At 43.7% G+C, this 25,915-nt stretch overlaps 1 protein-coding gene across 16 annotated transcripts in view; it reads right to left on the reverse strand.

Moving 5' to 3' along the window:
* Positions 1-19,801: 19,801 nt before the first annotated feature.
* Positions 19,802-25,915, reverse strand: part of GTF2IRD1 (GTF2I repeat domain containing 1) — a 174,489-nt gene continuing 168,375 nt past the window's right edge. For 12 of the 16 annotated variants that reach the window (XM_065573179.1, XM_042857780.2, XM_042857777.2 and 9 more), the window contains 4 exons: positions 25,714-25,906; positions 22,341-22,378; positions 21,281-21,417; positions 19,802-20,047 (listed from right to left, as the gene is read on the reverse strand). In XM_065573179.1, coding sequence (XP_065429251.1) covers positions 19,979-20,047; positions 21,281-21,417; positions 22,341-22,378; positions 25,714-25,906 — 437 coding nt within the window. In that variant the 3' untranslated portion in view covers positions 19,802-19,978. Of the gene's footprint in view, positions 20,048-21,280; positions 21,418-22,340; positions 22,379-25,713; positions 25,907-25,915 lie in introns of those variants that run through there. The other 4 variants (XR_006176255.2, XR_006176254.2, XR_006176253.2 and 1 more) reach the window with 2 other exon arrangements.

Consider the following 25,915-nt stretch of genomic DNA (forward strand, 5'->3'; position numbering starts at 1 on the left):
AGAAAAGAACATCATCTTGCTATCTGATCCATGCTGCCAGACCCTCCTCCTAGCTGCCCAAGGCACCGTTGGGTTGCAAAGTTATTCTGGAAAATCAACAAACAGTTTACATTGTTTAGTTTCAGCAAACAGCCTAGAGTGTCAGTGCTCCGTAGAAGCCACAGTGGAAGGTGAAAACAATTTCATGCCAATAAATATCATGTTTGTTAAAATTAACAGCTTTATAGTCTCCTTATCTAGACTTATATAAGCACAATAAACAACTAGTATAAAAATAGTTCCTTTCCTTGCTGCAATAATCTAAGCACATATTACATTTCCCCACTTGTGCTCAGTATAATGAAGCCATATATTAGGCCCAGTTTTGCTGATCATGGTCAGGCCAATTTTTAGTTGTCTTACTACACTGCTATTAGAGCTGCTTGGAAAGTGGAATTTCCATTCCACAGGAAATTCTGACATTTCAAAATTTGTTTTTGTACAGAATCAGAATGAAAATTTCCAGCAAAATTGAAATGTCAGAAAGTCCCAATTTACGTTGATAATGTTCTTTTTACAAAATATATGTCAAAACATGTCATTTCATGAAGTAAAGACATGTAGTTAGACATTTATATGAAAATATTAACTATAATATATGTTATATACTATTAGATCAAAATAATAAAATGAATATTTTCATATAAGTCAAAACAAAATTAATTGAAATGATAAAGTACAAATTAAATGTTTTCCCTTATATAAATATTTCAACATCAAAATAAAAAAGTCAAAACAATTCATTTAAATTTTTCCCTGTCAAAAATGTTGACAGTCATGGTCCCACAGAACATTTAGATTTTGATAAACATTGCATTTATTTACGGAAAACCTCATCTGTTGAAGTTTTTTAATCCACCTCTATTTTTTTTTAAATAAAATTAAACTGAAAATGTGGAATGAAGCTTACAGATATAGCTAAGATAAATGCTTTCTAACCTCAGCGGTACACATAGCTTTTTGCTACCCATTTTTGGTAGCTTTACCTATAATTCTGTATGTTGTTAGATATTTGTACCAACAATGAGTTGTCAATGCAATAACCACTGAAAATATTTTAAAATAAATCATTATTGGCACTTTTACATGGCTTCTTCTGTTCCATGTGCGCTGTGCACAAACCTGCATTCCTTATTCAGGTTAAATGCCTACTGAAGTCAATAGGATTTTTTTCACCTGAGCAAGAAATGGAAGATCAGTCCCATTAATTATCCAATTATGTTTCAGAATCATTACCAGGTATATCCTGCACCTTGCCTCTGCAGTTATGAAGTGCCCCTGGCAGCAAAACTGGGATGCTTTTGCTGCACAACATGGTGGCAGGATGGGGATGCTAGCTGAAAACCTTGGCCGCTTCTTGCACATCAACACATAGGGGGCATGATCATCTGCTTTTAATATGTTAAGGGCTGTTCTAAAGAAGACGGGGACCACTTGTTCACTGTGTCTCCTGAAGGTAGCACAAGTAGTAATAGGCTTAATCTGCAGCAAGGGAGATTTAAGTTAGATATTAGGAAAAACTTGCTAACTGTAAGGATAGTTAAGCACTGGAATAGGCTTCCAAGGGAGGTTTTGGAATTCCCATCATTGAAGGTTTTTAAGAACAGGTTAGACAAACACTGGTCAGGCATGGCCTAGGTTTATTTGGCCCTGCCTCACTGCAGGGGGCTGGACTTGATCTTGTAAGGACCCTTCCAGCCCTACATTTCTATAATGAACTGTTGTACTTAAAGTACTGCACAGGATCTTTTCAGGGGGAATAAGGCAGAACGCCACATTTATTAGCAATACATGTATTTATTAACACTGTATTATATGCATATATTACACTTACACACACACAAATACACTCCGTCTTGTTGTTACCAATTAGTTGCTCCCCTTAACTTTACTGGCCAGGTGAGTTAGATGGGGGAGGGGGTGGAGCCGGGCTTCTGTCGATCCGGATTAATTAACCAAACTCTGAAGGATATAGGAGTTTAGGTTTAAATTGTGTTCATGACTGAGCTAAAGAGGAGAACTTAGTGTTTCTCTCTGATCCGGGGAAGGATTAACCAAACTCTAAAGGATATAGGAGTTTAGGTTTAAATTGTGTTATAGAGGTACATACACCCTCAGCCGTAGCAAGACTGAGCTAAAGAGGAGAACTTAGTGTTTCTCACTCTGATCCAGGGAAGGATTTGTATAATTGGTGTATGAACTCTCGGTGGTAGCAGACCGAGTAATACAGAGGGAAGCTTAGCGTCTCTCCCTCTGGCCCAAAGTGGGTTAAAAACATAAGATGCAGATCTTGTTCTGTCAAACCAAACTCTGAAGGATATAGGAGTTTGGGCAGTGTAGTGTGGTTTATGTTTGTTTGTTTGTTTGTTTTTAAGTAATATTGTGGTAATTTCACAATTTTAAAGAAAATGTTTAAGGAATGGGACCAGGGAGGGTGGGGGCTAGTTGAAAAGCCCACCCTCCTTGCTAAATTGGTAGTGGAACAAGGCTTGTCCCATGGAAAGAAACTGTTTATTGGAAAAAGCAGGATCGGGACCAGGCAAGCAACAGATAGATAAACTGAAAACAGGTTGGGTCCAAAAAGTTAAAACAGCACTCTCAAATCTTACAGCAGCAGTAACATCAGGAGAAGAAACATTTAAAACCCCAGAAGGGGGCAGACCTTTGGGACCCCTCTGGAGATTGGGAAGGGGGATATTTGGGATATTTGGGTAAATTCCTCCTCCCAGGGCCAAAATGTCATTGAAACAGTTAACAACAGTGCCTGCTTCTGCCTCAGATCTCCAGGCCATGGCAAAATGACTGGAAATTTTAAAACAGAAATTTTTTTCTAAATGGAGTGTTAACGCCCTTTTACTGAGAGAAAGGGAGGATTTACACTCACAAAAAAGGCACCACTTAATTAGCATTTGTGCAGCCCCAAGTACCAAACACACTGTGGCAGAAACTAAGCAGGTTCTGCCATGGTGGGAGCACTGTGCTAATTTGTTTCCAAGCTTCTATCTTTCAGGCTCTGAACCAAAACATCAGAAGAGCTGGTACCAGCTGAAGAGTTATAAAATACCATGGTGATAGTGTCATGACAAAGTCTGTGTTCAGTGTTCTGTGTTGCATGCTCTGTGTCTGTCTCTAGTGGTGTCCTGTGCTAGCATTGGGTCCAGAGAGAGAGGGGATACTACACTAGACAGGGTAAATGTCTTTTCCTCTCTCTACTTCCCCCATCTCCATCCAACTTATCAATCACCACTTGTGTCCAAAAGACTTTGGTCCCCAGTGCATCAGGGTTATTTTGTTTTGTTTTGTCAGGTTCTCTAATAATCATTTTGTTGTTGATTTTTGTTCTTAATATATTTGTATTGTTAGTTACATTTGCTTGTATTATTATTAATTCCACACTTTCCTCTATGCACTCTGGTTCTGTTTCCCCAAGCCCTGAAGGGTAGTTCTTGGGCCCCCATGACCTGTAAGACCTTGGCCCATAATTGTATGGCCCCATCTTTCAGGTCCCCAAAAACCTCTGAAAACAACTGTTAAAAATAGGAAATTCTACAACATTTTAGCAACTAAATGTTAGTTTAAGTCCAAATCAGCTTAACCTTGCATAACAACTGTGGTACTCCTACAAAATCTTATTTGTTGTGTGTGCTTAAAGTCCTGACCTCAGTGACTTTTATTGTTTAATGGCTATTGCAGCATTAAACTTGGGCCTCATTTTGTTTGTCAATGTACCCAATTATTGTAATGGTAATGGTTTTGTTGTATTTCCAATTATTATAATTATAATTGTTTACATTTGTGTTTATGTTATATCTGGTGTTTAGTCAATTGTAATGGTTTTAGTTATATTCTCCTGGTTATAATTGTTTGGTTTGTTTGCAACAAATACAAAAGATTTATATGGTGACCACTCAAGAATTGTTCTTGAGAGGTCAAAAGGGGGACAATGTAGATCAATCTCTGATCATTTTCATATGACTTTACATTGTGCTTCTTCATATAACCTTGTGGTGGGTCTACCCACGTGTGACCTCTGTTTTCATGGGACTTTTTATCAAAGCCTCATTTAGAAACTTTGCATTGCCCTTGGTATAATATTATAGCCCCTAAGGATAGAATAAGATAGAAGAAAAATTTCTTTTTGCTAGCAGTAGAACAAGAGCTCTTTCCCCCCCCCCCCCCCCACTCTTAATCAATTGCCCTGTTGAATGAATGAGGTGTGAATGAGGAAGGCATGGAAGGCAGCACCTCCAAACAGCCTCAACTGTTGGAGAGGGGCTGGGAGCCAGACCCAAGGACAATAAAACGTGTCAAGTGGGCTCATTAAAGACAAGCAGACATACCGACGGCCTCGGGGGTTAGAAGCAAGCACCTTCTTTTGGAAACACCCTCTTTGCAGCATTGGGACAACACTCAAAAGAAAGCAGCACAAAAAACCAATGGACACAGACACAGAGTTTGAATCTGGTATAGATTTGCATAAGAAAAAAGCTGCTATAAAAGTGAGGTGTCTTGCAGAGGACCCCGGGTCTTGTCTTGTCAACATGGGAGCATCGATCGGGATCGGCAGAAGCCCGGCTCCACCCCCTCCCCCATCTAACTCACCTGGCCAGTAAAGTTAAGGGGAGCAACTAATTGGTAACAACAAGACGGAGTGTGTTTCTGTGTGTGTGTGTAAGTGTAAGTGTAATATATTATATGCATATAATACAGTGTTAATAAATACATGTATTACTAATAAATGTGGCGTTTTGTCTTATTCCCCCTAAAAAAATCCTGTGCAGTACTTTAAGTACAACAGAACTACTTTTAACTCTATTTTAAACTGACTAGATTTCAAGTTCATGATCTGTCTTTGAAAACAATTTTAAACATATTTGAAAATACTTCCCTCTTTTCACTTACCCACCAGACTTTTGAACAGTAAAATTGTATTACTTTCTCCTCAAAAATATGTAATATTTGCCTTGGAATTTCTGGTTTTTATCGCTTTAGCACAGGGCTGACTAAACTCCCCAAGATCTTAAGGGTTTTGTTGGGGAGGGTTATTTCAGAAGGGGTATGGGAGAAGAGATGGGTTATGCTTGAAGACTTAAATGCAACCAGACCCCTTATTGCTATAAATGCTGCCCTCTCAATGTTCCAGTTAAATCCTTCTTAACTGTGATTGGAGAAGGTGCTTCCTGTAGGACAGTGTGCTTCATTGGCCATTGCTCCAGAATTCACCAGATCTTAATAATACTTGTTGAGTAGTCTTTTCCTGTTATTGCCTTGTCTTCAGTCAGGTCCAGAGGATTTTGCTAAATGTTGCCTCCTATTTTTCGTGGTGGTTTGGCTGCAGTTCTCACTACATAGCTTTTTTCTTCTTCATCTTCCCACGCTCTCAAGGGCATAGACATCTGCCAGTTTCCACCATTTATTTCGGTCTTGTGTTAGTCTGTTCAGGCTTCGGCTTCTTTATTTGTTCTTCATAATGTTTCTCTAGATCGCCCTCTTTTTCTCTTCCCAGGCGACGTCTTGGCATGGAAGTCATGTTGGTGGCATCCATAAAGTATGTCCTAAATATGTCAATTGTCATCTTCTTACTATATTTGATGCTTTTGATTGGTTTGGTCTATTTAGAATTTGTGATGTTGCAAGAAACTTTTTCCAATGGACTCTGAAGATCTTCTGCAGGCATTTACTTTGGAATTAGTTGATTTTCTTACCAATTTTTGTAGATTTCCATATCTCTGCTCCATAAAAGAAGACAGACAAAATGCTGGTGTTATGAATCCGTATTTGTATCACAGCCAATCATGGTACTTTTCCAAATCTTTTCAAGTTTATGAAAGCTGTTTGCTGCTTTTGATATTTGTTGCTCGACATCTAGCTTGGTGTCACCATCACTGCACATTGTCTCCCTGGATAGATAAAATGACTTACTTCTTCTAGAGTTCCTTTGTCCATTCTAATGATAACTTTTGGGATATTGATAGCCATATATTTTTGTCTTCCCCTTGTTGATGAACAAACCAATTTGTTTTGCTATATCTGCCAAAAGCTGGGTCTTTTCTTCCATTAAATGATGTGTTGAACTAAGTCAGACAAGGTCATCCAATTGTGCTTTATCATTTGCCCATAAAATGCCTCAATTTCTGTCAGGGTTCCCTCCCCACTCTGAACTCTGGGATACAGATGTGGGGACCTGCATGAAAACCCCCTTCAGCTTATTTCTACCAGCTTAGGTTTAAAACTTCCCTAAGACACAAATTCCTTCCTTGCCCTTGGTATCGCTGCCACCACCAAGTGATTTACACAAACCTTCAGGGAGGGCCACTTGGAGCCCTACCTCCCCCAAAATATCCCCCCAAGCCCTTACACCCCCTTTCCTGGGGAGGCTTGAGAATAATATCCTAACCAATTGGTTACAATGTGAGCACAGATCAACCCCCCGGGGTCTTTAGGACACGGAAAAACAATCAGGTTCTTAAAAGAAGTTTATTTAAAAAAAAAAAAAAAAAGAATCACCTCTGTAAAATCAGGATGGAAGATAACTTTACAGGGTAACAAAAAGATTCAAAACACAGAGGATTTCCCCTCTAGGCAAAACTTTAAAGTTACAAAAACAGGGATAAACCTCCCTCTTAGCACAGGTAAAATGTACAAGCTAAAACAAAAGATAATCTAACGCATTTCCTTGCTATTACTTACTATTTCTGTAATATTAGATGCTTAGTTTAGATATGGCTTAGGGAGCTGTATTTTCCCTGCCCTGGTTCCTCGCTGACCCGGAGAGAACAAAGGAACACAAAAACAAAAACCTTCCTCCCCAGATTTGAAAGCATCTTCTCCCCTTATTGGTCCTTTTGGTCAGGTGTCAACCAGGTTATCTGCGCTTCTTAACCCTTTACAGGTAAAGGAGGGATTAACCCTTTACAGGGTAAGGAGGGATTTTATGCTACCTTTAGCTGTATGTTTATGACAGTTGCCTTCTGCGATTTCTTTCCTCATGACGTAGTCAATAACCAGCGCAAACAATAGTGGGGATATAACATACCCTTGCCTTATTCTAGTTGTCACTGCAAACCACTGGGTGATGTCATCACCATCTTTGATGGCACATTCAATATTATCAGTTATGGACCAGAATGTAGGTAGTCTTGCCTAGTGATCAGAACAGGAGTCAGATCTAGTGGGCAGAGCAGGCATCCAAGTTGGGGAATGAAGCTGAGGATTAGCACCGGAGTCAACTAACAATTACCTCAGCCAGAGATCAAGCCAGAGTCAGAAGTCAGCGGCTGGGGTTGGAGTCAGGACCAGTAACTGATGGTTGGAGGCACAGGAACTGGAGGAGAGGCAAGGATCAGGTGCAGAACAGGAACACAGTGGGAACAGGAGCGAAGGCAGGGGTGACACAGCAAGCAAAGCAGGAACAGGGTTGGGTGCAGGAAGCAGGGTCCAATGCAGCCACCACAGGGGATCATCTAGTTGCTCAGACAACTTGCTGAAGCCTTCTTCTGATTGCTCCCCTGGGCAATGCCTTGGCTGAGGCTATAGTCCTACTAGCTTCTCAGGCCGCCCTGGTTTCAACAGACAGTGTGTGGAGGCCAGGATGTAAAGGCTGTCTAGGAACTCCCTGGCCTGGGTTCAAGGCCTGGGTTCAAGACCTGGGATAACATACAGATTGTTAGGATTGTTCGGATTGCATCCGAAGAAGTGAGGTTTTTACTCACGAAAGCTTATGCCCAAATAAATCTGTTAGTCTTTAAGGTGCCACCAGACTCTTTGTTGTTTTTGTAGATACAGACTAACACGGCTACCCCCTGATACTTGACATACAGATTGCTGTTGATTCTCCTAATTATTTTTGCTGGTATTCCATAATATGCCATAATTTTCCAAAGACTGTCTCTGTTACACTGTCAGAACCCTTCTAGAAGTCTATAACATTTATCACAAGAGATGCTTGCCACTCCACACTTTGTTCTTCAATATGTATGAGAACAACAATATGGTCTGTACATTATCTCAATAATGAACTTAGTTCTAAGTTGAAGGTCTATTGTTTCTTGATATGTTCTAGGATGATGTTGCACGTGCTTTTTCCAGACACAGAATAATATGATTCTTTTCCAATTACTGCAGTTGGAAAGGGCACCCTTCTTTGGCAGGTTGACTCTAAGGCCTCTATTGCACTGTGCTGGGTTCTCTTCTTCATTCCATATTCTATCCAAAAACACAAGGAAAGGCTGGAGGGCTGTTTCATTACTTGCTTTAAGCAGCTCCCCCATAAAGTTATCCTCTCCAGCTGCTTTCCCCATTTTTTATTTTACCGATGGATTTTCTAACTTCTTCCATTGTAATAGCTCCTAAATCAATATCAATTGATATGTCTTCATCACATATTTCTAGTAGTTCACTTGAGCTTGGTCTATTTAGAACAGCCCGAAAACATTCTGCCTGTCTTTTCCTATGTTGTTCTTCTATACTGAGTTTTTCCATTGCATCTTTAATTGGGCCTCCTGTACTGCTGAAGTTTCCTGTTAGCTGTTTGATTGTCTCCTACAAGTTTGCAAGGTCCCCTTTTTGGCTAGCATTTTCAGCCCCTGGACATTTTTATCAATATCTCTCCTTTTCTCTCTTCTAGCACTTTCTTTTACCTCTCTGTCTAGAGCTCTGTATTCCTCTTGCCACTTGTTTGTCTCTTCATGTCTTAGCATTCATGTGCTTTTGTTTACACTTTTTCTCTTTTTCAATACCTCACAAGTAGCATCGCTAATCCATTCTTCCCTTTTAGATTTTGTTATTAGAACTGTCTCTGCACTTTTTCGATAGCACTTTCTGATGTTTTCCCACAGAGTTTATGTCTTGGTTTTCTAATGGCGTTAACTGAAGAACACTGAACCTGTGAAATGCACTTTTGTTTTAGGGCTCTTAATTGTGCGCTGTTGGTGCATGGTCTTCTTTTAACCTTTTTCATCCTCTTTAACTTGATGATCAGTTGAGCAATACAAAGATTATGGTCACTGCCAACATCTGCTTCCCTGTATGCACGTACATCTGCCAACAAGCTGCAAAACATTCTTGAAATGCAGAAGTGAGATCCATATGGTAATACCATCTGGGGAGTTCTATGTCACTATGGATTTCTTTATGAGGAAATATTGTTCCACCTATCACTAGGTTATTCATATTGCAAATTTCTACCAATCATTCATTGTTTTGGTTCAGCTCCACACTGGCCCACAACTTTATCCAAGCCATCATGGTTATTTCCTTCCTTTCCATTAAAATCTCTCTACATTCTAGAGGGAAATATTTTACATGATGGGGATTCAACAACCTCCCTTCGAAGCCTGTTCCAGAGCTAAAGTACCCTTACAGTTAGAAAGTTTTTCCCAATATTTAACATAAATCTCCCTGGCTGCACATTAAGCTGATTATTTATTGCGATACCTTCAGTGGACATGGTGAACAATTGATCACCATCCTCTTTATATCAGCCCTTAACATATTTGAAAACTTATCAGGTCTCCACTCAGTCACCAGTTCTCAAGTCTAAACACGTCCAGTTTTTTTTAACCTTTCCTCAGGTCATGTTTTCTAAACCTTTTATAATTATTGTTGCTTGCCTCTGGACTCTCCAGTTTGTCCACATCTTTCCTAAAGTATGGGGAAGGGGCAGAACTGCACGGGAAGAGGCAGAGTGAGGGCGGAAAGAGGGTGTGGGTGGGGCCTTGGAGGAAGTGGTGGGGGGGGCTAGAGTGGAGCCGGGGGTCAAGCACTCTCCGGTACTTTGAAAAGTTGGCACCCGTGGCAGGCACAGCATTATCTCCTGCAAATGTAAAACAGAGTTGTTTGAGCGATTGGCTGAACAAGAAGTAGGACTGAGTGTTTTTGAGTGCAGTTATGTAACCAAGCTTTTGCTGGTTTCCTGAAGGTCTTTGGGTCTGTAAATCAATGAGACATATAGAGAAAGGGAGTGGGCCTGGGAGTCCAGAGACTTGGGTTGTATTCCCAGTTCTGCCATGAGCTTAGTTTGTACCCATGGGGTAGGCAGTTACATGCCCCGTGCCTCAGTTTCCTCCTCTCTTAAAGGGCAATAATAAATAACACTTTAGCTCCCAGGAATGTTGAGAGCCTTAGCGTGTTAGGCTTTTCAAAGTGTTTTGACATTCTTGGAGGGAAAATGCTCTGGGAGTGCCCGTTAAAAATGCATGCATTTGTGACGTGTCTCATTTCACTCCAGTATAAACACCGTATTATTAGTTGAGTATTTTTATACATTTCCAAAACTCTCTGCCTTCCCCCAACATAGTAAAACCATTACAATCTGCACCCAAGAGGTGGGATGTAATTCACCCGATTAGAGACGACCTGTACAAGGCAGTGCAGTACTGCCACCCTCCATGAGGATGAGCACGGGGTGGGCAGTGTGGAGTCCCTTCACACACCCCACTGCTCTGCAGAGTGGGGTACAGTGTTAGCAATGAACAGATTGGCAAGGGTTGCTGTTACGGGTAGGAGCTGTGAAAGGGCTGACCTTGCTATTTCAGCCCCTAACGAGGCATAGGGTCCATCCCATAAGCTAGAATAGCTGCCACAGAGGGTGAACTCCATCCCCTATGGCCTCCGGAGGAGTCCCCATTACTCAGGCTTTGTGAGAGAGGGGTGAATTTCACCTGTCATCGTTTTCCATGCTATTAATAGAAGGTCCTGTTAAGGTGATAACTGAGAAGTGGGAGATGCAGGTTCAATTCTTTGCTGTACCACAGACATCTTGCATAAGCACAGACAAGTCACTTAGCCCAGATCTTCAAAGGTATTTAGATGTCGAACTCCCACTGATTTCACTCTGGGCTTTAGCTTCTTTGGCTCAGGTAATAAGGTAATTAGGTGCCTAAACCACCGATTTAGGTGCATAAGACCCAGTTTTGGCTACATTGTGATCTACAACATTCCTGAGGAACACTGTATAAGTGCCTAACTTCACTCCATGCCTAAATTTTCAGGGTAAAAGTTCCCTTGGCACCTAAGTTTCTGCCACTGGGCCTGCGCACCGCTGTGTCGCTCTAGGTGTCTGGGTGCTTATCCCTCACCGAAGCCCCAGAGTGATCCACAAACCAGGGAAGACAGATGTTAGGCTGCCTAAGTTACGTGCAGAGCTCAATGGGGGTAGGCTTTGCTAAGGGGTGGTCTGCTGGACCGGATCCCATTCCAAATCTGTCCGCTGGAGTCAGTGCTCACCTTATAACTTTTACCCCAAGAGTTAGAGCACTCACCTGGGATGGGGGAGACCCAGCTTCAGTTCCTCCCTCTCTGCCAGAGGGGGGAGCTGGGATTTAAACAAAGGTTTTCCACCTCTCAGGAGCATGCTCTCCCCACTGACGGAGTGGAGTGCTGATGCAGATGGCTCCCGCAGTCCCTCCTATTGAAGCTGTTCCACTGTGGAGAAATAATGACAGAGTGACTGGAGCCGGGGGGCTGGACCCTGGGTCTTCCACCTCCCAGGTGGGCGCCCTAATCACTGACCACAGTCATTCTTATTCCCACACTCACTCTCCTCTCTCTGCCCCAGGGACTGTTCCACTGTGGATAAAAACCTAAATCATTCCTGTTCGTGGATCTCCAGCAGATCTAGGCGCCTCTCTGCAGCCGGGTTTTACGCGCCTATCTCAGAGACGGGCAGGGCTTAGCAGACACCCCTGTTCTCGGCAGCTCCCATTGGCTAGCTTAGGCAGCTCCCCACCTAGCATGCTGGCTTTGGCAGCTTGCACTCTAAGGCGTCTCTCTCACCCCATTCATTGTATAGGGAGCCTAGGTGCCTCGCTCAACCTATGTGGGTCACAGTGGTGTTCCTGTGATTTTCTAGATACATACCTAAGACAGATAGATCAGTGCTACTAAAAATCCAGCACAAAAGGGGAATTATTCCCTTCTATTACTGCAGGCCTAGCTTAAGGGTTGCATTGCCTGCCTATGAGGTACCTAGAGAGACAAGCCGGGTGAGGTAATCTTTTATTGGCCCACCTTCTGTTGGTGAGAGAGACAAGCTTTCGAGCTAATTAGGTACCTAGCTATCCAAGTAACAACCATTGCAGGCCCAATAACTGACTGCCTGGGGAGGGAGCCCATTTTAAAAATCTGGCCTAGGCTTTCCAAACCAGCCTGGGACATATGGGCTAGAACCCTGCAACCCAACTAGAAGTGGCGGATGGGGAAAAAAAACGGACCCCCTTGAGCTCAGTCAGCTCTTCTGCTCCTGCCCATAGGGTCCACACTACAGCGGCTGGGTGCCCTGCTCCTGCTGGCCACCGCCTCATTGCGAGTGTCCCGAGGACTCGCAGTGCCTCTCGCTCTGCAGTGCACACAGAGCAAAGCACAGGGCGGAGGCTGGCAGGAGCAGGGTACCCATCCACCGCCACACACTTCTGTGCTGACCCCAGGCCTAGGAGGAGAACAGCCTACCCCACAGGCAGGAGGTGGTAGCACTGGTGCTGACTTAAGTTAAATAAGGAGGGTTGGGTTGGAAAACTACTTGATTTTCTTGGGCTTGGCTCAGGTTGGATCAGCTTGGGTCCAGTTCAGATCTGGGTCAGGCCTAAAAAGTAGGCCCTAGCAGACCTCTAATCAGAGGGGAGGGATAGCTCAGTGGTTTGAACATTGGCCTGCTAAAGCCAGGGTTGAGAGCTCAATCCTTGAGGGGGCCATTTAGGGATCTAGGGCAAAAATCTGTCTGGGGCTTGGTCCTGCTTTGAGCAGGGGGTTGGACTAGATGACCTCCTGAGATCCCTTCCAACTCTGATATTCTATGCTTCTATGACACCCTTGGGAACTAGGTATCCCCAAGCAGCTTTAAAATTTAGTCTCTAAGGATCATGAAGTCATTTGACTGTAACAAATAACCCACTCTGGGTTGTTGCCTGCCTTTTTGAGGAATGCCAGTCTTATCAGTTTAATAAACCCCATCCAAAATACTTCAATGATGGGTCACACAGCTCCATCCCATTGTTCAATGTCACAAAAAATACCCACGCAAATGGTGTTAGAAGGTTGGTATTAAAGTGTGCCAATTTAATTCAGCTGCATCAATCTGTCTTCGTACCCCATGGATCTGTTAATTTGAACGGAAGCAACTGTTTAATATATTCACTTAAGAAATGATTTAGACGCTCCAGTGGTAGTGTCCTCATGGGACACTGAAAAAGAAAACCCCATCTGATTACATACGTACATCATCACCTGCTGCAGTCGAACCAGGTTTGCTGCTGAAACCATTTTCTCAGATGATTTAGAGAAAGTGAACTGCGAAGCCCAGCCCTCCCTTAATACAATGCAATGCTGAGGAACCGAAGAAAAAGGGTAGAACTAGGAACACCACATATATGTTAACATCATGCTGATCTCTGCAGAAGGGCTCTTCTCCACTCTCCTTGCTGTACAGATACAGCCCGTTAACATAAAATGGAGGTATATATATATATATATATATATATATATATACACACACACACACACACACACACACACACACACACACACACATACATACACACACACACAGGGAAACATACCTCAAAGTTTCAGCATGGGGATGCCAGTCACTTGTAATTCACGGTGTTCTCCATTGGTACATTGCTACAGATGATATTTAATGGGCATGTTCATCATCAGGTTAATCACTGAGACAACTCACCCAAGAGAGGAAAACAAGTTGCCTGACTCCCCAAAGTCTTCTACAGTGTGCAGCATTTGCATCTGGGCAGCGTGGGTGTAAAACGTTATCACCCAACCAGACAAGCAGCATTTTACACTCCAATGACTGCACACAAGGTGCAAAGCAATGGAGAATCAACCTCAAGGAAGATGTGCGGCTTCAAAATATCCTGAATATTTTAAACTCCACTTCATGGGCCAGATCCTCAGCTAGTGTAAATTGGTGTCGCTCCAGTGGGGTCGCAGGAGTTGGGCCAATCTTCACCAGCTGAGAAAAAAGAAATGGATGGTTTTGAAGACCACACAGCTTTTAGAGGTTGTGAAATACTTAAAACCTGAATACGCATGATCTGAAAATTGTGCTGATCAGCTGCCGCCACCACAGGGAAACCCTTTGAAAAGTAGTCTGATCTGCTGAGAAAGGGGGGCAGTCAGTACACAAGCAATAATTTCTGTATTTCTCTTCCTTCAGTAGTTATTAATGGATTCCCTTGTATGACAAAAGATTCCTGGGCCCAAGTCTCCATTGCTCTGCCGCTGTGCAGTCATGTACACCAGTGCAAAATGGGGCAAAATATTCCCAGATCAGAATGGGAGCAAGTTACACCCAACTGGTGCTGGTTTAAATGGCCACACTACCTGGCATAAATGGAGAATCAGGCTCTGTGGTCCAGATCCTCACCGGTATAAGACACGTAACTCCCATTGCAATCAATCGGTGTTAGGAACCTAAATACCTTTCAGCATCTGGGCCTATGTTTCATAATCATTCACCTGTCCCTGCTCCTTATCACTTGAACTCACAAACCTTTAGCACTGTTGGTTGCTGTGGAAATAACTGGCTAGATTCTGACTTTAAGCATAGCCTTAAGCCAGGAGTGGTGTGTAGGCTGCCCCAATGCAGCAGTTTGTGCTTCAAGCCGGGTCCAGATGAGGGTTTATTGTGTGCTCTAACTATGTGTTAGCTGACATGAGCTAACCAACACCTTCCAGCAGCTCAGTGTAGACAAGGCACACTGCCTTGAACCTGCACTAACCTGGTTGAGTTAAAACCTAGCCTTCAAGTCAGCCCAGCTTAGCCCGTGTTAGAATCTACATGCTATTGAGTAACATGCAACAGATGTTCGTCACCTTGCTTAATATGCTACTGGAAGGTGCTCAGATACTACTTATATAAGAACCTATGCAGACCAGAATAGATTTTGACTGCAATTGTGACTTAAATCAAACCTTACTCTCTTTTGATTTAGTTTAATTCTTCAAGAAAACTCAAGGAACAAGACTCATTCAGTTCTAATAACCCAACCAATTGAAAATTCACATTGGTTCCTTAGCAGTTTCCTAGGTATTTGCCATATTATCTCAGCGAGAAAGCAAGATTTCTATGCTGTATCCGGCCAGCAGCTTGTCTCTCTCAAGAGGTTGTTGACAAACTCATTTCACTGAAATGTTTTGCAAAGTGTTTCCTTACAAATGGATTCTGGGTTCTGAATAAAAGCCCAGATGCTGTTTATGCTGTTTCTCCAGCGTCTCGGTATGCTATAGTTTAAAAATGATTTGAATCAAAGCTCTCATTCTTTAATTAAACTTCATTTAGCTGCCATCTGTCTGAGATCAAAATGGTTTCATGTTTTGCAACTCTTAATGAGGATTGTTATTGGATTTGTAGACACACATACACACAAAATCACCAAACTCTTTCAAAAGTAATGAATGAGAAACGTGGCTGAAGTGTTAGGATCCGCATCTTCAGTGTTCTAATTGCAATGGAAGAGATTCCGTTTGGTATGTCATCACGTATAGACAAAAGCCGTGTGTAAAAATACACCACAAATGAAAAGATCAAGATTATGGAAATTGCTGGAATTATATCTGACTGTAAACACCAATAAAGCAATTATCATCACTTTTCCAAAGGGGAAAGGTTAGAATTCACTTTTCAAATGCCTCCATGTTCCAGAATAACACAAAGCATAATGATGGACGTTTTCTAAGTGAGGCATATTTTCAGTGGGACTGAGATCCTGTAGACTTCATTGGAAATTATTGGTGTTCATCACTTCTAAAAATAAAGTTAGTAGTATATCGCAGTAGCAGCTAATAAGCCTCAACCAAGATCAGGACCTCATTGCACTGGGAGCTGTACATACTCATAGTAAGACGACAGTCTTCGTTCCAAAGAATCTACAATCTAAATAGACAACACAGACATTCTCATACTATCCTTATTTTAAAGACCAGGAATGGAGGCTGAGAAAGAGCAAGTGGTGTGGCCAGGGTCACAGAGGAAATTGTGAAAAATCATGGAACTGAGTCCAGACCTCCTGGGTCCCAGTCCAGTGCCTGAACCACAAGACTATCCTTCCTCCCAGCAAGCCACTTTTATTTTGAGGTTCCTAGAGTCAGGCACCCAGTTTTTGGTACCCAAGTTTATAAATTATTGGTCCAATAGCCTACTAATGCATATCTGTGTTATTCGTGTATTTCCTTCTATCTAATAAAATGAAAGAGAAAGTAACAGGGGAAAAGAAATGTTAGTGGAGATAAAAAAAGAAGGTAGGAATTGTTCATTGAAAACGAAGAACTCCTTCAGACAGGCACTTCCATTGGGAGCAATTCTGAAAGGATAGAGGGCAGCAGCTTCAGCACCAGCTTTTCAACGTCTGAATAATCTATGACAGGAGAAGTGTACATTGAGCATATGACTAAGCACATCCCAGGATGAGGCCCTTGGGTCCTGGGCAGAAATTACTGGTAAAATTATTTTGTTCCTTCCTTGTAGCCCAGGTAAAAGAGGTAACGCAGGGTCTTTATTGTTTGTCATCTTCTTCCCATTTCACCTCAGGCACATAATTACAGTAAGTGCATGCATGGGAAGTGCATCCATTCTGGTGGATGTTAGACCTCTGGGGACAAACAGGAGTATTTGAATCATAGCCTTGGGTTATGAGGGATCCCTTTGCAGAAGCACTAATTCTGAACAGACATGGAGGCAAGGCATGGCCATAAGGTTGACTGGAGCAGCCCATGACACGGCCATTTCCTGATTCCCTGCGTGACTCCTCCCTGGTAATCAAGAAAGGCCTGAAAGGGGAAACCTTTATGATTCCATTACAATTTTTGGACCAAATTCATCCCTAGTGTAACTCTGACATCTGCTTATCCTAATTTAACTCCACTGACTCAATTTAACCCTTGCCTTTTAATACAAGTATTTAAGGCCCCATGAACTATGCAGTACATTAGACCTAAATTCTGCAAACAGCACCACCCCATGTACGCAAAGAACAGCAAGGAAATCTGTGGGAAACTTGGAACAATGCAGTAAAGCTTACTTTATTACAAAGACGCAGTAATCTTCAGTTTTACTGAACTGAATTTTTAAAATGAAACAGTCACAATGTAATGAATCCATCTTTATTAGCAGGCACCTAGATGGCTTGCTTTGATTCGACAATAAATTTCAGAAAAGGAAATTAATTTTATGTGTGAAATTATTTTTTCTACTTGGCAATATTCTGGGTTTGGGTGGCAGCCAGACGGAAGACTTGAAATGTAGGTGTCAGCTCTTCTGATGTGAAACTGAACTTCTATCTGGGCCCAGTAATACAGCTCTTTGCCCTTCCCTTCGTTGTTGGCTTTGTGCCTTTTCTCGAAGAAGTGGGCTGTAGCCCACGAAAGCTTCTGCTCAAATAAATTTGTTAGTCTCTCAGGTGCCACAAGTACTCCTGTTCTTTTTGTGGACTAACACGGTTGGTACTCTGAAACTTGTGGAGGAAGTTGTTTCTTGTTATAATTTGCATCTAACTCAGCAGTGACTGGAGGTCAAGGAAATCGATATAAAATCCCAAGAGCTTTCAAACAATTCAAGGTATGATCAAAAATGCTTCTGTGGGAAGTGAAAAGACCAATATTAAAGTAGAAAGATGTAAAGCCCTTACTACAAAAAGGTGGCTTAGGTCTTCCAAATATAGAAACATATTATATTGTAAAAGGGTATTCACAACTGGCTTCTTTTCTTGGATCTAGTACCTTCCTTCCTTTTTAGATACACTTAGAAGCTCTAGAAATGCACCAGTGGAAAACGCTGGCAAACCCAATAGTGAAGTATAGCAAGGATGTCTGGGTATGAGCACCAACATTGAGCAATGGTTTTCCAAAATTAACCCAACTTTCTTCAGTCTGGAACTATACTAAACCAAACTGGGGGTTAGCTTCCTTTATTGGGAGGAATGGGCAGGGCCGGCTCCCCACCCCCCCCAGCGCGGCAGAGGAGGGCGCCGAGCCCAGCCACGGGCCCGCAATCCCCGATTGGCCGGAGCACCGGGGGGAGGGCGGGGAGCCCGGGCGGGGCTCTCAGCGCTCCCCGGCGGCCAGAGTGCCGGGAGGAGGGCGGCGAGCCCCCGGCGGCCAAAGCGCTGGGGGGAGGGTGGCGAGCCCGCCGCGGCTCTCCGCTCTCCCCGACCAGCCGGAGCGCCGCGGGGAGGGCGGCGAGCCCAGTCGCGGCCCCGCTCTCGGGCTGGAGGGCCCCGCCGTGCCGCCCCCCTCCAGGCGCCGCCCCAAGCACATGCTTGGTGGGCTGGTGCCTGGAGCCGGCCCTGGGAATGGGGATGTGTCTGTGGGGGATTTATATCCGAAGGACCTGCCATCATTGTTGCCAAGTGGTTTTTAACTTGAGAAGCAATCAACAGCCGAGATTTCACAGAGCGTCAAGTTATCTGCATTCATGTTTAACTACAGCACTTAAAGTCATCTTCTTTCAGTATTACAGCTTGCCTCTTCCTCTTGGCTAATCTTAAAGCCATAACTAATTATTCTAGTCTATTCAGGTTATTATACAGTCCTCATGCTGTATTATCTGAGCACCTGACCTACCTTGACTATCATATCCTACTTGGGCTTTTCAATTTCTTGCCTACATGTGAGTGCATGTTAAATAAGTGCTTTGATGAGACACATTGGTCAGCTATATTACAGTGTACAACAATAATCTGCGAATGAGATTGCAGCGATTTAAAATGATTTGCTGGAGTTTACTGCCAACTGGACGACGTGTGCTGAAAGAATGGGAACGAAGGTAGTAATCTGACACGTTACTTGAAATGTCCTAATGGTAGAACTTTTTATTCAAAGGTTATAGAAATAGTCTAGTATCATGTGTCACTAGATGCGGCAGAACTATAGCTACCTACCTGAGTTTTCTTCAATCCATGAGACTCCAAAGCTTTTAAAAAATGGATTACAATCGCCTTGGTTAAGAAATTGATCCTTAGGAAATGAATAAGCTCTTATGGTTTTAAAAGACTGGTCAATTTATACAGCAGAAATGGCTTCATCTCATTTGTGAGCTGAGGGTGGAATTCACCCTTATTGTAAAGAGCCAACACCAATCCTATGCACCTCTCAAATCCCAAAATCGGGCTTAAGTGGGATGTAAGTGATGCCTGGGCCACGTACAGGCTTTCTGCCCAGAGATGCATTTAATCCAGAATGATTAGATTGAGGAATTCTGTGAGCTCTTGGAAGAATTTCTCTCTGATTTAAGGGACAATAGCCACGTGCAAATGACAGGCACGTGAGATAACTGAGGAAGTGTTGTCGAGGTAGTAATCCAGGAACCGATGGTCATACAAAGTAAGACCCCCTTAACCTGCCCTGGTGGGCTAAAGACTCCTTAAACTGGGCTTACATGTAATCTTCTACTCACCTTAAATCCCCTGTATGCTGCTAGAGTGGTATACATGGGAATCCGGGCCCCGTTCTTTGCTTCTGTTAAGTGTTTATTCATCCATACTTCATGTTGTAATTTTGTGGCGATGTTTCAATATCAAGAAAAGTTTTTTTTTGTTTTTTTTTAAACTGGTGACTGAAGGCAGAAGACACCAGTGGCAAATGAAGCATGACAACCTTGTGTCAAAAATCAGGGGTTCAAACTCTAGACACTACCCATTTTATTTGGAGGCAACGCACGATGAGGTATGCAGCTGTCCATCAGAAGGTGCTCTTCTGTATTTATTTTTACCTATCATGGATTTCATCGATAATACAAATAATAAAATAAATACGGTTAAGAGCAAGGCAACACTTTTTATTTTTATTTAAAAAGGCCTTGATGGCAGGAATATAGTGTAAAAATCATTGGAAAAACTAAAAGGCATTGATACATATTAGAATATACACTTTTTACATAAATTACATTTATTTATTTATTCTGTCATTTGAGGTTCTGATTCAGTATTGAGGTCTAATAGTTAATAGGTCCTGGAATCTGGACATTTAGACCACCATAGTCTAACATGTACATGGGCCATTGCTGAAAGAGAGAGAGAAAGAAAAATGCTGTTAGGACAAAATACTCTGCAAAAACATGCATTGATCAAGTTTCTGTCACTCACACAAGGGCAAGTCTTCCAATTTCCAAGTAAGATTTTCTTTTTAAATAAAATAAAACACCATAGAACCTACTCAAAATAACTTCTAAATATATTAATATTTTTGCTTTTTTTAAAAAAAATTATGCTTGAAATAATATTTGCTAATAAATAACTAAGGCCAGTTCCTTAGCTAGAATAGATCCATGAATCTCCACTGATGTCGGTTCTTGCTTTTACATCTTTGAGTTTCTACTTCAAGGAAATTTTAGCTTCACACCGCTCCCAAAATATTCACCTTTTCATACATATAAAAAACAAAACAAAGAGCCATCATACAACATAATGGCCAAAGCACATGGAAAGCTGGAGCACATTAACAGCGCTTCCCTGAGTTTGACAGGGCTGGTTTATGAAATAATGCAGCTGGTTATGAGTTGGGGACTTTTTTAGATCTTTCAGATGTGTGTCTGGAACCTGTGAAGTATCTTCACAGGCTGAGAACCCTGCACTCCGTGACATAACCCTTGCCACAGAGTGCTCCTTGCATGGTGCTGACGGGAGCAGAAGGGTGTGGGGCGCGTGCAAGGGAGAAAGGGGACTACATTGTAACTTGCTCCTCCCAGAGGCAGATCCTGGAAAGTGCTGCCGTCAAGTCTATTGGAGCCGAAAGGGCTGAGAGTGCTCTGCACCTTGCAGGATTGAGTCACCAACAATGCCAAAAGAAAGCTCCATGCGGTTGCGAGGCAGGTCAGGCATTGGAATGGCTGCTCTTGGTGGTGTGTTCGCCTCTCAGGGCAGGACACTAAGTCATTCCTGCCCTGGCCACCACTACCTTCCCCTCGGCAGCATCGGTATATCGCGGAGAAGGCTTCACCGATGGACACTGGCAGAGGCCAGCCCATGGCAGCCCTGCAGAGCATGCTGAACTGGTGCAGGGGAGATGCCGAGTGGCCTCTCTGCTCTGCTTATGAGCCAGCTCTTCCCAGAGGCAACAGAGGGACAGCGGTTCAAAAGCGAGCGTTCCCCTTCTTTACGAGACTGGGTGTCGTCATTCTAAGTTAGGGGTTTATAGCATTCTAGGGCCAGCGAAGGAAAGAGATGAAGGGTGGTAGGGGAAGTACCCTAAGCTAGACAGAGATGCAGTAACTTGGTTGACGTTTAGAAGGCTTTACCACAAGTGAGATCTGATTTGTTGACGATGTGGACTCCATATTGGAAGAGGAAGAAGAGGAAGAGGACGATGAGGATGATATCAAGTTCCCTTCAGAGATCCTCTTCCGCTTTCGTTTGGGAACACTGTTGTCTTTTTCTGAAGGGGAGGATGGGAAAGAAATGGGTTATCTGAATGGCTGTTTCTCTAGCTTAGGAATGAAAGCAAACACCACACCCAGTCCCTTTCAAGGCCCAGGGTGTAGGGCATACTGGTTTCACACAAAAGACATCTCCAGAGGCTTTTCCCTTGCCTCCACCAGCCAGGAAAAAGAGAACACACCCTTTCCCTCTGCCCCCTGGGCCTAGCTTCCTCGTTCTTATATATCCTGCTCAGCCCTGTGATAGGCACGGACCTGTCACCCTTTCCAGGCTGCTGCTTCACCTTGTCATGGTCAGACTTGAGTTCTCTATTCACAGGATTCTTCTTAGGGCATTAGAGGTCATTTAGGTCACTGTGCCCCTCTGATCCATCGCCTTCCTGCTGAGAGATTGCCAACCTGGAAGCTAACGCGTGCCAGTCGCGTCGGTGACTTTAGTGAGATGGAGCCGCGTCCAGTAGGACTTGGATTGAGAGCACGGGCTCCTCTCAAGCACAGTACGTGATTTCATCTTTGCATAGTAAAAAAACTACTAGGGCTCAGATTTTCAAAGCCATCTTGAGGGATTTATTCAGCAACAGCCATTAAAATTAATGAGAAGGGCATTCAAATCCCCTCGGCGACTGAAAATCTTAAGTCTAAAACTACAGCCCGTTTCCCTTTCATACAGAGCCTCAGGAAAACTGCTGACGAGAAGCCAAACCTGCGAGTTTTCCTTCCTGGGTAAACCCCAGACTTTGTCTCAGGCCCCAGCTGGAGGAGGAGATGGAGAGGATTAAGAAGACAAACATCAACCTAACTAGCCTGCTCTATTTCCTTTTAAACCCTGGAGTCTGGCCTCCTGTGTATTTTTGTGCCACAATCTGTATGTTTTGCTCTGCAGTTTGCTCCACTGGAAGGAGAGCTTTCGCATGGAGCTTACCTGTTTGTTTGGCCTCAGTGCAGATTTCAGCAAACGGTCTGTGTAAGAAACAAGGTGGAGATTAGCGATTGTGAACGGTTAGGGCACAGATGTTCTTTATCCCTTGCAGATCTAACCATCTCCTAGTGGGGTTTCCTCTGTCTCGTGTGTTTGGAGGCAGACCAGACCTTTGAGACTGTACTAGGGCACGGGACTGTCTCCTCTGGCAGCCGGCCCAGAATGCTCCCCTTCTAGGGCGGAGCACACAGCAAACCGAGTCCTCTGCACCAAGCATTATTAGCCTTAGGAAAATGACCTGAAAATTGCTCATCTGGACATCTAAGCAATTCTTTGCTTTGCTCCTTGTTGGGCTCCGGGATCCCACAGCAACCCCTTGGGCACTTATCTTCCCAGTGGCCACCAGAGGGGATAAGGAGAAGAGGTCAAAGTTCAAGGCTAGAGAGTGTATTTCCTGGTCATGCTCCCTCCAGCCCTGCACTGGAGCAGATGCCTGCCATTTTTGCAAGCAGGATCGGGATGAAGGAGCCGAGTCCACGAGAGAAGGCTGGCTCCCCAGGCAGTATTCCTGGGGCGTGCGCCCTCCTGGCATATGGGTAAGGTCCTGGCCAAGTGTGCTGAACAGACCCCAGACTTTGAATCCCTCCCCTTCCCCTTTGGAACGGCAGGTAGGCGAGACGTCGGACTGCAAAACGCACTGTACAGGATGGCGCTCTTGGTACCAGCAGGACTTCAGACCCACTGCTAACAGTGTGTGGATACAGCTTGCAGCTGGCCAGGAGCCTTCAACAACGAACTGGCAGAAACCAGATCCTTCAGCAGCCTTTCCATGCAGCCACCGCCCACTCTCATGTATTCAGCCCCACGGGCATCAGGTCCCCCCACGTAGCTCTAGGGTGGCACTAGGCTTCTCAGGGGAGATAAGCAGAACACAGTCCAACCTCCACCCCAGAGTCCTTCCCCACCCCACACAGGTACCAGCAGCTGCATCTCAGAGGACTCCTCTCTGAAAGGAGTTCCCCAACAGCGCCCTGAGTATCTGACACTCTGACAACAGCATTCCCCCAGAAAGACTCTTCTCAGCCTCTGTGAAAAACACCAGGCAAAAAGGAAACATTTGGAAGCCCATTCTGATTCCTCCTTAGACAACTGGAGCTACAGGTTGCCACAGAAAAAACCCAGAAGGCCAACATAGACCAAAATACTTCTTAAATCAGACTCCCAGACTACCCAGGATCAATCCTCTTTGTATCATCCACCCACAAATCCAGCAACGAAAGAGAGGAGGAATAGATCATCTTTCCCACCCAGCTCCCTAAGGGAGGAGAACCTTCATGGGTGAAACCAGGGCAACCAGAAGAGGAGATACACAAATGTCTGTTTACACACCTCACCTGTTCAATACAGTATTAAAGAGAGAACTTAGTACTCTACACATCCAACCTGAAACCACTCCAGAACCAGAGACAGTCAGAAACATCTGAGGTCTGAGTCCAAGGTTTGGCATGCCTCCCAAGCACCACAAAGACAAAGCAAAGTTCACTGCAAGAACGTTGGACTTGAAGGGTTCAAGAAAGGAAATTAGCAGGTAAGAATATAGAGACATATTAGAAACAGGCTCCAAAATTCCTCCAGGATTCATAATTCATGTAGACCAGTGGGGCTCAACCTATGGTACATTTAGCAGAGATTGTACATCAAATGGTTGATCAGAATAAGAATCCACTCTAACTACTCCGAGTAAAATTGCAACCTTGGCATGCTGTTCTTTTGAGTTTTAAATATATGGTAGGGCTGCAAATCTGAGACCTGCCGAGACAATACCAGCTGATTCTAAATGGACCAGCCCAAAGCATTTTCAGTGCTTCGGTCAATCTTTAGCTACAAGGACACGAACAAAATATAACCTTCATCTTCTTTCTGTGATCCAAGACCTCTTGATTCCAACTGGCAGGGGCACAGGGATCCCCTGGGTTCACCCAAAGGGGTCATATAACATCTCTCATGAAATCCTGAGTTACATTGGTCATCATAATCATTGAGAGATGTATGTATGGGAAATATGTGAGCAGTTAGATACAGTATATAGTAAAAATCTGGTTCTGTAGGTTTGTGAGTTAAGGTAGGTCACCAAAGGATGGTCCACATACTCCAGGCAAGCAGGGGGGAAAGAGATGTGTATCTCACTGTGGCTGGCCATATGCAAATTGAGTATTGTATGGTTCATAATGGATGCCCATTTACCATCTGGGCAAAATGCTAATCAATAGGTAGAGGGGACTGGAGACAAAAACAAAACCAGCAGGATTTATCCTGTTCTGGAGTAAGACAATGAGCTTTTGAAACTATCTGGGATGCAGCTGAACCCCAGGAATTCCTTCAGTCTGTCCGGATAACCCACCAGCGGGCTTGGTCTTCTGAGATGGGATCTCAGCCAGACTGGTTGAAAACACTGGGGAAAAGACGTGAGGCAAGCTGTCTTCTAAGAGACAGTGGAATGCCTTGATAGGTAAGTCAAGGCTCTAGAAAGCAGGTTATGATTTTGTTTTATATGTAACCACTTGTTTCCAATAGTCTCACTCTCTATCATTTGTATCTCTGTTCTTTACTCGTCAACTTATTCTGGTTATCACTTTCTGTATAACTAAGCACTGCGTGTTAAGTAGAGGGTGATCCTGAGAAGCCGGTGTGTGCTCTTCCTTTAGGAGTAGCGAATCAGAGTTCTGTGAGAGTTCAGGGGAATGGGGTTGAACACTCCAGAGGGATGCTCAGAGGACTCAGGGGTTGGCGTGTGCCTATTGCTAACCAGAGAGGGCGAGGCCTGTGCTGTCAGAGGCTGGTAGTTTCAGGGAGCTGACCCCAGGCAGGCTCACACTAAGGGCAGGTGGTGGCGAGAGGCCTCACAACCCTGACTACCCCTCGGAAGTGTCCTTCTAGCTCAGTGCAGAGGGGCCATATCACCCTAACAAAGCTTTTCATTAACAGTGTTCTTTATACATTACAATGTGATCAACTACCTAATGAAAACATCAGCAGTCCGTTCATTGGGCCAGAGCATCGTGTTAATTGGTATCGCTCCCCTGAAATTTAGCCAGTTGTTTGCTAGAGACAAGGACACGCTGCCTGATCTTGTTTCCTAAGAATATGAATTGGACCCCAACCATTCCATAGCCTGGCAGGATTCCTCACGTAGCTGAGAGACCTGAACAGTCTTACAAATGTAAACCAGAAGATACTATGGACCAGATCCTCAGCCAGTGTAAACTGTTACAGCTTCATTGCAACCCATGGAACTATGCCAATTTACGCCAGATGGGGATTCTGGACTTACATGTTTAGAAAAGACCCCGGAAGTACAGGAGCTATTGAGACTTACTGGAGTTGGTTTATAATCACCATCCGGATGTGCTCTCGTGCTTTCAGGATCTTCTCCAGCCGGTGGATGTCATAGGTGTTGGGGTTTCTAAAAGGGATATCATCTGGCAGACCAGTAACTTCAACAGCATCAGGACTATCCCTGATCAATTTGTATGGCACCAAGACTGGCCGGTTCAATCCCAAAGCCTCTCCTGCAACAG

The sequence above is a fragment of the Chrysemys picta genome, chromosome 19, assembly GCF_011386835.1.
Source record: "Chrysemys picta bellii isolate R12L10 chromosome 19, ASM1138683v2, whole genome shotgun sequence".
NCBI lineage: Eukaryota > Metazoa > Chordata > Testudines > Emydidae > Chrysemys > Chrysemys picta.